Source organism: Labeo rohita, chromosome 18, assembly GCF_022985175.1.
Source record: "Labeo rohita strain BAU-BD-2019 chromosome 18, IGBB_LRoh.1.0, whole genome shotgun sequence".
NCBI lineage: Eukaryota > Metazoa > Chordata > Actinopteri > Cypriniformes > Cyprinidae > Labeo > Labeo rohita.
Window position 1 is genome coordinate 17,137,672 of NC_066886.1, and position 14,752 is coordinate 17,152,423.

Here is a 14,752-nt window from a genome sequence, read left to right on the forward strand (position 1 = left end):
TTTGCGTGAAAGAAGTATTTCTCTCAATTTTGAGTTTATATCATGCAATTCTAAAAAAAAGTTAGAATTATGAGTTTATATCTTGCAATTCTAACTTTATAACTCACAATTGCAATTTTATATCACGCAATTCTGACTTTATAACTTGCAATTGCGAGTTTACATCTCACAATTCTGAATTTTTTCTCAGAATTGCGAGTTTGTATCTCGCAGCTGTGGCTTTTTTTTTCACAGAATTGCGAGTTTACATCTCACAATTCTTCAATTCTTTTTTTTTTTTTTTAAGGTTTATTTTTGGTCTTTTTGCCTTCATTATGATAGGACAGATCATAGCTGACAGGAAGCGAAGTGGAGAGAGAGAAGGGGGTGGGATTGGGAAAGGTCCTCGAGCCGGGATTCGAACTCGGGACGCCCGTAGCTCAACGGCGCTGTATGTCGGCATGATGCCCACAAGGCTATCGGCGCCGACACATCTCAAAATTCTGACGTTTTTCTCAGAATTGCGAGTTTATATCTCACAATTGTCACTTCTTTTCTTTATAACAAGCAATTGCAAGTTTCTATCTCACAATTAAAGTCAAAATTGTGTGAAAAAAGTCAGAATTGCGAAATATAAACTCGCAATTGGGAGATACAATCTTGCATTTGCGTGAAAAAAGTATTTCTCGCAATTCTGAGTTGATATCATGCAATTCTAACTTTATAACTCACAACTGCAATTTTCTATCACGCAATTCTGACTCTAACTTGCAATTGCGAGTTTACATCTCAGAATTTTCATTTTTTTCCTCACATTTGCGAGTTTATATATCTCAATTCTGACTTTATAACAGGCAATTGCGTTTATTTAAATTAATAAATTGAAGAAAAAAATATATTGAGTTCATATCTCACAATTCTGAGAAAAAAAATGTCAGAATTGCGAGTCTGTATCACGCAATTCTGAGACAAAAAGTCAGAATTGTGACTCGCAATAAGCTAATTTTAATTTTTATTCAATTGCAATTATTATTCCATAATAAGTAAATAAATGTAATAGTATATAAGTAATACTGAAATAAACATTCAAGTAATTAATCTTACTAAACTTCATAAAATAATAAAATGTAGTTATTGAATAACTGAATAGGAAAACATTTAAAATAATTGCCATATACTTTATCACCATCCAGATGACCACAACATTTTAGTTTTTGCATTGCTCTGCAATTAGGATGAAATTAAATCAAATGTTTGGGTTTTAGGTGGAACTGCGGTCCTACCTGAGTGAACCAGAACTTCCTGGAACAGGAACAGATCAGGTGGACTCAGGCTACCTGACTCTTCAAAGAAGAGGTGAAATATTATTACAGCTTTTGATCATATGAGTTATCTTTAAGACAGATGATGCTTATAGGGGTAAAATGGCATTTAACAAGTTGTAATACCAGTATACCTGAAAAAATGAACATTTTTGTGCACACTTAGGTCTGTCAGGCTCCTCATCCAGAATAAACCAGTACGGTGTGACTTCCTATTCACTGAGGAGAGGAGATTCAGCATTATCGGCTACAGTGAGCACCTGATTACTGTAGAATTGAGAGCTTAAAAAAAACCTAAAACTTTCAGCCATCAGAAACAACTCATAAAATGTTCTGTGTTTTTCCTGTCCCATGTAGGAGAGACCAAAGAGTGCCTTGGAGCGGCTGTGCTCAGGAGAGTCTGATCGCCTGCCGCAGAGAGGGAGGATGAGTGCGGAGGAGCAGCTGGAGAGAATGAAAAGGCACCAGAGAGGTCTAGTGCGCGAGCGCAAACGTAACTTGAGTCAGGGTGAGCGACAGCCCGTGGGCTCCCGCGCCTTCACTCGACCCGGCAGCTCTGACCCAGGATCAGTACGTTACTTCCTTCCCAATAAACACAGGGACCCTCGCTATGGCCCTCCCCCATAAGGCCACAAATCACAAAGCTAACATGCTAACACACTTTTTACCCTATGAACAGAGCACAGCTTTCCATTAACAGGCCATGGGTGGGTTGGCCCATGCTATGGGTGTGTTTAGGGATTGGCCAGAATGTGGACAGACACATGGAGTGGTTACAGTCCTCCAATGGACTCCTGGCTTCTCCTGCACAGACTTGTGAATATATTTGAATGTGAAGAGAAAAGGATAACATTATCCCTGACTGCCTTTCTGATCTCTCACAATGGATTTGAAACCTTTTTTATGCTTGTTTTCTCAAATGTTAATTCACTAAATTATTTATTATAATCTAAAAATATTTTTCTGAAATAATTTGTAAATCTATATTTTGTATGAACATTATATGGTGGGAATTATCGACCCTGCTGCCTCGTATTAACAACAAATTAATTCTTGTTGGTGATTAACTGGGTATGAAGGTATTTCTGTGTGCAATCATTCTTAATCATCATCTCCTATAGAAGATTAAATCAGTAAAGTGCCTCTTCATCATTCTAACCTGAATATCAGTGTGAGAAAATCCTGCTTTAGCTCAAACACTCTGAGAATTATTTCAGATTTAACTATGGAGTGCAACAGTGCCCGTCCACTTTTTCAGTGGCTTTGGTTCCGGAACTAGATTTAACCATTCATTTTTCCCATAAGGATTCTCAAAAGTATGGAAGCCCATTTCCACCACTGAATAAAAAAAAAATGTTATTGCGACTTTTTATCTCACAATTCTGACTTTTTTCTCAGAATTGCGTGATACAAACTCGCAATTCTGACTTTTTTCTCAAAAATGCGAGTTTCTGTCTCGCAATTCTGAGTTTGTGAGTTATTAAGTCAGAATTGTGAGATTTAAACTCGGAATTGCGAGAATAAAGTCAGAATTGCGAGTTATCTCGTCTCGCAATTCAGATTTATTTCTTGCAATTGTAAGTTTATATCATGCAGTTCTGAAAAAAAAGTCAGAATTGTGACTTATCATGCAAATCTGACTTTATAACACGATTGTGAGTTATTAAGTTAGAATTGTGAGATTTAAACTTGTAATTGTAATAAAAAAGTCAGAAATTCGCATTTGCAGGAAAAAAAGACTGAATTTGAAATTTTTATCTTGTGATTGTGTTTATATCACACAATTCTGAAAAAAAAGTCAGAATTGCAAATTTGTATTAAATTAGAACTGTGAGATTTTAACTCATAATTGTGAGAATATTTCGAGTTATCTCACAATTCTGCCTTTATTTCTTGCAATTGTAAGTTTATATTATGCAGTTATGGAAAAAAGGTCAGAATTATGATTTAAACTCATAATTGTGAGGAAAAAGTCAGACTTGTAATACAAATTCGCATTTGCGGGAAAAAATGTCAGAATTTCAAGTTTATATCACACAATTCTGAAAATCGCTTTCTAACAAGCGATTTCATGTTATTAAGTCAATTGTGAGATTTAAACTCATTGCTAGAAAAAAGCATTTGTGGGAAAAAAGTCAGAATTTCGAGTTTTTAACTCAATTGTGTTTATATCACGTAATTCTGAAAATCGCTTTCTAACAAGCGATTGTGAGTTACTAAGTCAGAATTGTGAGATTTAAACTCGTAATTGTGGGGAAAAAGTCAGAATTGTCATACAAATTCGCATTTGCAGGAAAAAAGTCAGAATTTCGAGTTTTTATCTTGCAATTGTGTTTATATCATAACAATTCTGAAAATCGCTTTCTAACAAGCAGTTGCGTGTTATTAAGTCAGAATTGTGAGATTTTAACTCAATGCAAGAAAAAAGTCAGAATTTTGAGTTATCTCTCAATTCAGACTTTATTTCTGACATTTGTGAGTTTATATCATGCAGTTCTGAACACGATTGTGAGTTATTAAGTTAGAATTGTGAGACTGTCAGAAAAAAAAGACAGAATTCACATTTTTATCTTGCGGTTGTGTTTATATCACACAATTCTGAAAAAGAGAATTGCGAGTTTTTATTGAATTAGAACTGAGATTTTAACTTGTAATTGTGAGAAAAAAGTCAGAATTGCGATACAAATTTGCATTTGCGGGAAAAAGCCAGAATTTCGATTTTTTTTTTTCTCCATGAATCATGGAAATTTTGTTTTTCACCAAGAATTCTGATGTCAAAGAGGTTTATTTAAAAATATGTTGAAAAACAAATGGCTTAAACAAACGCATACACCATAGATTAACAACCTCATTGCTCACAGTAGATCTGTCCTTAACAGTTAGTTATTGTTAGAAGTTATTTTTAAAAATCTATTCCTCTGTGGAGAAAATGAATGGGATTTTTACTTTGGAACCTGACGGTTGCACTATTACCTATTTAATGTGGCCACGAGAGCTTGCGCTCATTTAGTTAATTGCTTTGTTTGCTAATTGCTTATGGTAGGAAATAACCATTCGGGTAGTGCCACAGTGTCTTGATTAGTAAGCATTATTGCTGAGTCGGTGGGTCAAAAAGAGCATTTGGCTCAATCAAATGCTTAACCACCTTTCAATTTACTGCAATCAGAGTAATCAGCAGGAGCTGCCTGATATTTGGGTTTTCTTAGCTTAAAATCGCCTTTGTCTTTGTAATTATGCACTCAAAATGTTTCTGTTGCTCACTTGCTCTAAAGTCTTTCTACTGACTTCTCAGTCGATGACTGATTACATCAATGTTGAGGATTGCATTAGAGAAATACATTTCCAATCAAGCACTTAATTCAGTTGGAAACCCATGCAATACACAACTCACAGCTTTTTTCTGAGAGTCACGCTACCCACTGCCTCATGGTTTTGATTCGAGGGACAATTAACACCACTCAGATGTATATTATAAACAGTCTTGGTTAGTCAGCTCTAACTGCTATAACAAAAAAGACGATGAGAATGAAATGGCAAATGATTTTTATATTACAGCAGATGATATTACTCAATTTAGTTTGAGTTATTTTAAGGAAAACGTCTATTCAATCTACTAATGCCAATTCCAGTTTGGCTCACTAAAGAGTACTCTATAAATCTCGGTGATGGTTTATTGTTGTTTCTCTAACAGTTGCCAATAAGAGGGGTGTAACTTTTTACTAACCCTAATTTCAAACTGACACACTTTACATTATTATCAATTGATACAAACTTTCCTCTTAATATAAAATCCCATACGTAATTGCTTTTGGATTCCCATAGATAAACTGTTTGTCTAGCTATATGCTGGCATGCTCTTAAATTTGACTTTCAGCCCAAATGTAGAATTTACAGACTTTCTCTTCTAGAGAAACAGACCAAATATGGATAACTTTTATCCCAAAAATCTCTGTAGAGTATTTTCCTTATTTGTAATATTGTACCTGTTGCCAGCTAGCAATAACAAGAAGAAAATCATAATTTAAAAAAAGGTTAATGCAAGATTTAATTTTTTTTAATAAAAAGAAAGTGTCTTTTGCTCACCAAGTCTGCATTTATTTGATCAAAAATACAGTAGATACTGTAATATTGTGAAATATCATTACAATTTAAAATAACTGTTTTGTATTTGAATATAATTTAAACAGTAATTTATTCCTGTGATGGAAAAATTCAGTAAAAAATAAAAAAATTCATACTAATCCAAAATATTGGAAGAGTAGTATATCAACACAGGAAAGAAAACTGCACTCTTCAAGTCATTTCATGGGGTCTTTAACCACACCAGCACCTTCATCACCGTTAACCTGTTTGTCAGTAGCGCAGTGATGGTGTATGTTGTTATATGAACTGTATACCGTGGTAAAAAGAACCATGAATAACAGCAAAACTGTGATAGCAGACTAACTGTAAGAGAAATAGAATATTGTTGTGTCAAACACCAACATCTGAACTTGAGTCACTTCGTATTTTCTTCATTTTCTAATGTTGAGGTTTGCATTAAAGGCACAAATAAATAGAATTCTTTAATTTTTTTTTTTTTTTTTTTTTTTACTGCAGTGTGACTGTACTTTAGATTTCAATCTCTGCCTTATAGACTGTATTTTTTAAATTAGTGACTATGAGTAGGTGAATGAATGGATGGTTTTGCATGGTTGTTTAATTGTTAAAGCTGATTGTAAGTTGCTATGCATGGATAGATGTGTTCAACTACAAAATTCTACAGCATGTTGTAATTTGGTGATGGGTTTGATTTGTAATAGTGACATAATTGTCTTATGCCTGTAAGTAATTGTTTTCCCCATGTTTTTCTGTCTCTTCACCAATTTGTCAACAAAACCAGAGTTAAATTTTAAGAAATAGTTCAAATATTTGCTGCAAATGTACTCCGTAATCCAAGATGTAGATAAGTTTGTTTCTATTACGTATATTGCATCACATACTTACCAGGGGATCCTCTGCAGTGAATGGGTGCCGTCAGAAGGAGAGTTCAAACAGCTGATAAACACAACATGATAATTCACAAGTAATCCACACCACTCCAGTCCATCAGTTAACGTCCAAAACTATGTGTTTGTAATACACAAATACATCATTTGGACGTTTCACAGTGAAAATCAGATTTAGTCTGAATCAGGAGAGAAATATGCACAGATTAAGCACAGTTTACAAGCATATGCAGTTATAATTGGTGGATTTTAAAGTAAGGTGACAACAGGGGATGTACTTTTTCCACTGGAGGATGTGTTGCTATGGATTATAGACTGGTATTTTTGTCTAGAAGTTATGGTTTAAAGTTAAAACGCCTTAATGATAGATTTACAAACATGCAGCTATTCACTTTACAAGATGTTAATTGATGGACTAAAGTTGTGTTGATTATCATAATGTTTTTATCAGCTGTTTGAACTCTCATTCTGACGGCACCCATTTCATTGGTGCAGAGGATTCATTGGTAAGCAAGTGATGTAAAGCTAGTCCAACTCATTTACATTTTGAATGGAGTACATTTGCAGCAAACATTAATTTTTGAAGGGTGCACTATTACTTTATGTGCAGGAGGAACTACAAACGCATTAAAAAGCATTTGAGTTTCCACAAGCTGTTACGTAAAGATTTTTCAAATAGCTTGTTTGGATCACCAATTTATAAGTTCACGATTGATATCAGCTGCCTTAGTCATCTTTGTGATATGACAAATATTATGTGTCTGACCCATATGAGGTTTTAAAACTAGGATCTAGTCTCATTTCCAGAGGAATTGTAGTGTGTGTTGCATAAATGCTGTATATTGTTGTCTTTGCCCTAGTAGGGTTTGGAAAAAGTCATTGATTTGCAGCGACCAATACAGGCCTTACATGACGAATCACAGCGGCCGGGATCTGATGAATGGCTGACTGTTGAGGCCCGGCCCATGAACACACAAGAGCTGGAGCTAGAGCCGGAGCTGGTGCCGGAGCCTGTGGACTTTGAGTTCGATCTTACCCGAGAGGTGTAGTGAAATTTTAGTGACATTTGCTGAAAGGCCCAAATCTCCTAATTTAATCCTTCTCAATCAGGTTGTAACACTGTAAAGCCTGATGCATGAAACAGAAAGAGATTTTCCGTTTAAGTTAACTGAACACTTACTCAAAATATGAAAAAGTTCACACAAGCATCACGTTTGATGCACGAATTGAGACATAACCTTGCAGCTGCAAATTATAAAGTCACAATTGCAAGATATAAACTTGCAGTGCTTACTTTTTTCTCAGAATCGCAGGATATAAAATCGCAGTTGCTAGTTATGAAGTCGGTAACCCTTATTGCGTAATATAAACTCGCAACTGCAAGAAAAAAACTCATTGTGAGATATAAAATCACAAATGCAGGAAAAAACTCATAATTGTGAGATATAAAATCACAATTCTGACTTTTTTTCTCAGAATTGCGATTCATATCGTGAAATTGTGACTTAAGGCCTATATCTCAAAATTGTGAATTTATATCTCGCAAGATTTGTCAGTTTACATCTTGCAATTCTGACTTTATTTCTTGCACGTTTAAATCATGAAATTGAGAAATAAAGTCAGGAGATCCAAGATATAAACTCACAATTGCATAATTTAAACTCGCAATTGCGAGAAATAAAGTCAGAATTGCGAGATGTAAACTCTGAGAAATAAAGTCAGAATTGTGATATAAACTTACAGAGTTTACATCTCACAATTCTGACTTTATTTCTCGCAATTGCGAGTTTAAATTATGCAATTGTGAGTTTATATCGCAATTCTGACTTTATTTCTCAGAGTTTACATCTCGCAATTCTGACTTTATTTCTTGCAATTGTGAGTTTAAATTATGCAATTGTGAGTTTATATCTCGCAATTCTGACTTTATTTCTCAGAGTTTATATCTTGCAATTCTGACTTTATTTCTCACAATTGCGAGTTTAAATCATGCAATTCTGAGTTTATATCTCAGAGTTTATATCTCGCAATTCTGACTTTATTTCTTGCAATTGCGAGTTTAAATCATGCAATTCTGAGTTTATATCTCAGAGTTTATATCTCGCAATTCTGACTTTATTTCTTGCAATTGCGAGTTTAAATAATGCAATTCTGAGTTTATATCTCAGAGTTTATATCTCGCAATTCTGACTTTATTTCTTGCAAATGTGAGTTTAAATCATGCAATTCTGAGTTTATATCTCAGAGTTTATATCTCGCAATTCTGACTTTATTTCTTGCAAATGTGAGTTTAAATCATGCAATTCTGAGTTTATATCTTGCAATTCTGAGGTTTGAGAAATAAACAAGGTCAAAATTGTAAGATAAAATTCACAATTACCCTTTTTTTTTTTTATTATTACTCCGTGGCAGAAATGGGCTTCCAAATATGGAGCTCACTCGGGGAGGGGAAAAAAAATTGGCAACATTTTCTCACGACCAATCTGTATGTATTGTACAAGGAGGCTAATTCATACAACTGCATACGACTTCACTCATATGGTTTTGTATGGTTTGTCTGACCCCAGTGATGGATAGGTTTAGGGTAGGTCATTCGTACGGATTCATAAGAAGTAGGGAACATTTTTTGCTAAATTGTACATATTTTAGGCTACGATTTCTCAAATTTGCACAAGTGAGGTCATACAAATTAGCCACCTTGTAAAATATGTATGAATTACAATGAAATTGGGTTAAATTTACTCCCAAACTGAGCAAAAATATGAAATTTAGTCAAGCTGCTGGTATTTATGACTAAAATGTAAGAAATTCTCATAGCTTATAATGTATATCTATAACAGCATACTGTAGCAAACTAAAAATGCATGTAAATATCAGTCATTCTATAGAGGCCTATATACTACTTATATATCTTAGTAACTTGATATTTGAATGTTACGATCAAAGCTCTGTAGTTTTTATTGTATGCAATGCAATACAATGTTGATTGAAAGATAAAATAATAAATAAAGCTAACATTTCCTCAAAACCCTGATGTATCATATTTGATACTCAACCTTTAAACATAATTTGAATAAATAATAAAGCTGTTTCAGTTCAGTAAATGTTAATGTTGAAATATTATAAATATAAAGCGTATTCTTACATTTAGCTACTTAGACACCACAAAGACACGTGCACTATGACCTGAATCAGTTGCTAAAAAATATAAACTATTGATTAGTCAACAGAAGGTATGTAGCCTAGTAGACTGTGTTCAACAGGTTTTTCATAAAAGTTTTGATTATGTTGATAACTTTGAGGTCTTATAAATTTGTGCATCACATATAATGCATTTGGGATTTTAAGGTTAAGGTATAGTTAATTATAATAACTATTAAATTGCATATATCTAGTTTGTATTATTCAAGATAAACTCAGTGTTTTGTGGGATTCCTCTGTTGTTAGCTATCTACACCACGGAAGGTGCGCATCCCAGAGCGACTCATGGATGTGGAGTCAGATGAAGATCTGAGTCCAGAAGAAAGGGAGACTCGTTCTCGCACCGTAGCAAAGATAAAAAGCCTACTGTCTAAATCGAGGTATGGTGGGAAAATAAAATTAGGAAGATGTATATGGATGATGTACTTTCTTAGATGTTAAGTCTTCTGTTGTGGCATTTCAGTATGCCACAGTCCATGGATTCACAGCAGATAGATTTCAGTGAGCTGGATCAAGAGCTGGAGCAGCAGGAAAGGATCATGAGCGTCCATCGAGCTCTCGCCAGAGAAGCCTCCATCAAGAGGAAGCAGGTCACAGGTGAGACACTATCCAGCATCTCTGGGAACAATATAATATAGTATTTTATGTCATCCTGATGTTTATAAGTGAATTTTAATGTTTTGTTTTGCAGCCAAAGCCATGTCTGAGTGCTAAAACGTGTTGGGAAGCTTCTTGGGAACCCAAAGATCAATATTTTGTGTGTGTTTTTGTACCAAATATTTATAATTCACATTCAATCATTCAGCTCTGATGTTCAGAACGTTTTATATGCAAGTTTTTATTAATTTTGCCAGTGAGCGGTTTGAAAGCTAAACTTACAGTTTTATCATTCTTGCATTGTTGACAAAGTTTTCTAATTTTGCTTGACATTATTTTTATCACCATGTAATTGTAACTTATGGTACTTTTGCAGTGTTGTGTATTATGTATAAAAATATATATAATTTTTATTTCGATTGTAAAATACGATTGTTTCGATTCAGCAAAACAGAGAAAACTGTCATCTTCATATTAAATTCATCATTAAAAGTCCTAATTTTCATGAGCTTACAGACAACAGAGCTCAGCTCTAAATAAAGTTTGTATGCCACAAAGTTTTACATATAAAGCTATTTCCTGTTTTATTAAAACATAAAAGAGATTCCAGATATAGTGTTATTTAATTTGTATAGTCTTTTCATACCTGTTTGTAGATATGCAGTGCGTGTTTCCTAGTATTTCCTGAGTAAACGATAAGCGCCGCCATCCCTGGTGAAAAAACCAGCATATGCTGGTTAGGTAGGTTTTGATGCTGGTTTAAGATGGTCCTTTGCTGGTCATGTTGCTGGTCATGTACCAGCATGAACCAGCTAAGGACCAGCAAAGGACCAGCTGGTTCTGTTCTCCATAGAAATTCATGTTAAAATGGGGTAAAACCATTGACGGAATCAATTAAACTGTACCTTGTTAAATATAACTAAATATTAATAAACAATAAATAAAAATAACTGATAAATAAAATGTGCGGAGGATTGAGTGCGTTAATTTGACTAGAAACACAAGAGACCGGAAACGCAAAGCATCTTTCCGTTATGAGGCGGATGAGGCGGATGACTTCAGGAAAAGGTGGATAATGCTGACGTCTTTTATCTGTCTATCTAACTGTTTGAAATCAGTAACACTTTACAATAAAGTGTCATTTGTGAACATTAATGTATTAACTAGCATAAACAACAATCAACAATACATTACACAGTTTATTAATCTTTGTTAATGTTAGTTAATAAAAATACAGTCATTCATTGTTTATGCTAGTTCACAGTGCATTAACTAATGTTAAACAACTTGTGATTTTAATAATGCAGTAAATGCTGAAATTAACATTAACTAAGATTAATAAATGCTGTAGAAGTATTGTTTATTCTTAGTTCATGTTAACTAATGTAGTTAAAGGAGAACTCCACTTCCAGAACAACAATTTACAAATAATTTACTCACACCCTTGTCACCCAGGATGTTCATGTCTTCAGTCGTAAAGATATAATGGTTTTTGAGGAAAACATTTCAGGATTTTTCTTCATATAATGGACTTCAATTGTGCCCCGATTTTGAACTTCCAAAATGTAGTTTAAATGCATCTCAAAAGGCTCTAAATGATCCCAGCCGAGGAAGAAGGGTCTTATCTAGTGAAACGGTCTGTAAATTTTTTCCAAAAATAAAAATTTGTATACTTCTTAAGCACAAAAGCTTGTGTAGCCCAGGCTCTGGGATGCACGTTCTTGAATGATTTGTTCATTTTGAACGGATCTTTAATGTGACTCGGGAAGAACGAGTCACCTCGGGGAGTGATTCGTTCAGTCACGCATGCGCAACATCCTATTAGATTCTTTTGAGTCTTTGGGTTTTTTGAGTCGTTCGTTCATCTTATGGGGTTGTCACGTGATGAACGAACGACTCAAACCTGAAAACTTGTCAGATAAGAGGTGAGGTGAGCTAATCATAGACTAAAGACCCAGGTAAACAATGAATTTATCTTTTCTGTTTCTTATGGCATTATAGTTTTGTCTTGTTTGTAGTGTGATCAACGTTTGTGTAAACAGTAGATGTGTTAGGGAAGTAACACGTAACATTTTAATTATATTTTGCTAAAATGAAGGAAATGACTCAAAAAAAGATTTGTTCATTTTGCTGAACAAGACTCAAAGGTCCGAGTCGGCAAAATGATCCGAACTTCCCATCACTACTACGAATCACGTCTAAGTTCATTGTCTGTACACTCCGGCTCAAAAAGGTAGAGAATGGCGAAAAAACTCCATCTTATTTTCTCGTACAACTTCAGAATCGTACGACATTGTTGTAGCTTTTTGTTTGTTAACAGCGTTTGACTTACTTACATGTTGTTAGTCTTTGCACGTTCGCTTTGTAAACACTGGGTCTGTAGTTCCGAGTGACCTTTTAACGTGATTCAAGAGTACGTAGTGTTGTGAACGCGCATCCCAGAACCTGTGCTACACAAGATTTTGTGCTTAACAAGTATACACATTTTTATTTTTCAAAAAACAATGACAGATCATTTCACTAGATACGACTCTTCTTCCTCGGCTGGGATCGTTTATAGCCTTTTGGTGTTTCCATGAAATCTTTTTGAAAAAAATGAGAAAACAAACATGTATGCAGAAAGTTTAAGCTTTTTAGATTTATAAACAATCACAGAAGTTTTACTTTTTATTGATGTCTTGCCACAGGTTTTAATACACACAATTGACATTGTCTGCAAATGACTGTACCTCACTGTCTTGATAGTTCGATCCTGCTTCAATAGTTCAGTAAAAATTGTCATCTGTTCACTCTCATGTTTATATGAAATCATAAGAGCTGAGTAGTCTGAGACCAGATCAATTCATTTCTTCTATGAACTATGCCTTAAATTTGTAGAGAAGAAACAGTTCTCAACAAGACCAGGCAAGTCCAAATTATTTGATAACAGACATAATCACATTTAAAATTGAAACACAATTTTCCAATTTTAAAGGAAATAAAAATGTGCTCTCGGAAAACACTGTAGGAAATCGAGAAAATACAACAAAGGCAATGCCATTTATGTGGATTTTACAAACGCCATTTTAAAAGTCTTTTTCTTGTCCTCCTTTGAGTCTGTGTGCTGTTCCTCTTTCTTGTGCTCTGTGTCAGGTAAAGGTGTTTTCTCGTCCTTGTGTGGTTCTGATGGTTGTTCAGGGGCTTTTTCTGAACTCTCTGACATCTCGGGCACAGCGGCGCTCACACTCTCAGCAGGTGGATCGGGCTGTGAAGAGGAAGCACAGCAGTTCAACAATAGACTTGATCACATGTGTTCACACAGCATATCTCAGTCAAATCTTAACAGGAGTAATTTACAACATGCTAGTCTCAATTTGATACATTATGCCAAGCCATAGCTTATAAGAGAGAGCTCTGACCTCGCTAAACCCCAGGCCACAGTGTCTCCTGTTCCTCCCTGATAACTTCCCATCCATACCCTGTTGATACTGGTGCTCAAGCTCAGCGTTAATCTTCCGATCCTCTGCCCCTACAGAAACACAAATATAACAATATACCCTCTTTATTACAAGCAATTAAAGGCCATCAGTATTTTCCCATAACAATAAAATGTTTCCCCTCATGGTTGGTTTCAGACAATGTATATCAGTATGGAAGTGGATTAAGGTAGTTGTTATATATTTTACAAGTGTAGAATGCATTGTAACCTGGTCCTGTGTGCATAATAAATGACAGGACATTACCAGTGGTTGTTTTAAAGTTCACTCTATGTACTCTTTGACCAGTGATCACTGTAGGGAAAAGGATATGTGGCGTACAGGATGTCATCTGATGGTCGGGTTTTGGAAGTCTCTCATCCAACACAATAGGAGGTTGCAATCAGTTTTGGATCTGTCAAGCATTCAAATCCAGCAACCCTTCACTTCCACCCTAGAGACTCACCGCTGCGGAAATGGGACGTTGACTTGTGATCCCCAATAACAAGACGTCCAGTGTGTTCTTTCTGTCAGCGAATGAAAACATTTGGAGTAAGAATGTGTTATGACGGTTATGTTTGAATTAGATAACTGTGTGAAACAAAGAGATGACTTGATAACAGAAAGCAAAATACCTTTCCTGCTCCCATCAGTCTCAAAAACTTCTGCTTCCTTTCATCTGTCCCTAAATCTGCTGATCCCCATTGTGTGGCTCCTGGCTACATGAACAGGTCAAAACAGATTAATTTGAGCCATTAGTGTTACAGATAGGCATATACACTACATACATATACACACACAGAAAAAGGCTTAACAGATAAAACATGTAACAAAATTATCTGGTACAGTTGTTATTATGCAAAAAACGCAATAAAGTAGCAAACAGAGAGCTGTTACACTAGTACCATGCACATATCAGTCCTTCGTCACACTAACAACATTTAAAAATAGTTACAACACATTGCTAACAATCTGCTAACATTGTTGGTTCAGGAATATGTCAGATCAGCTGTAGTAAATTCAGTAATGCGTGATGGAGAGCACATACTTTATCTGGAGATGCGGGTCGTTTCGTGCCTTTACACGTTTCGTCTGAAGAACTCATTTTCAAAGATTTTGAACTACAGTGGTCAAATAAACATTGCTTGCGCCTGCCTGCTCCAACGTTTGCTTAGCAGCTAAGAGCTAGCGTGCACCGCGCGGTGCATCA

At 35.1% G+C, this 14,752-nt stretch overlaps 2 protein-coding genes across 13 annotated transcripts in view; one reads left to right on the forward strand and one right to left on the reverse strand.

Moving 5' to 3' along the window:
- The window catches only part of plekha7a (pleckstrin homology domain containing, family A member 7a), a 119,721-nt gene extending 109,025 nt beyond the window's left edge, over window positions 1-10,696 (forward strand). For all 12 annotated transcript variants that reach the window (XM_051135019.1, XM_051135022.1, XM_051135023.1 and 9 more), the window contains 7 exons: window positions 1,245-1,335; window positions 1,468-1,553; window positions 1,659-1,871; window positions 7,153-7,332; window positions 9,737-9,870; window positions 9,954-10,087; window positions 10,182-10,696. In XM_051135019.1, coding sequence (XP_050990976.1) covers window positions 1,245-1,335; window positions 1,468-1,553; window positions 1,659-1,871; window positions 7,153-7,332; window positions 9,737-9,870; window positions 9,954-10,087; window positions 10,182-10,204 — 861 coding nt within the window. In that variant the 3' untranslated portion in view covers window positions 10,205-10,696. The remainder of the gene's footprint in view (window positions 1-1,244; window positions 1,336-1,467; window positions 1,554-1,658; window positions 1,872-7,152; window positions 7,333-9,736; window positions 9,871-9,953; window positions 10,088-10,181) is intronic.
- Window positions 10,697-12,741: 2,045 nt separating this feature from the next.
- On the reverse strand, window positions 12,742-14,752 carry c18h11orf58 (chromosome 18 C11orf58 homolog). The gene is made up of 5 exons (XM_051135063.1): window positions 14,591-14,752; window positions 14,178-14,261; window positions 14,009-14,069; window positions 13,486-13,595; window positions 12,742-13,331 (listed from the first exon to the last, which is right to left on the reverse strand). Exons 1-5 carry the CDS (start codon window positions 14,645-14,647, stop codon window positions 13,128-13,130), a joined length of 516 nt encoding a protein of 171 aa, XP_050991020.1. The 5' UTR covers window positions 14,648-14,752; the 3' UTR covers window positions 12,742-13,127.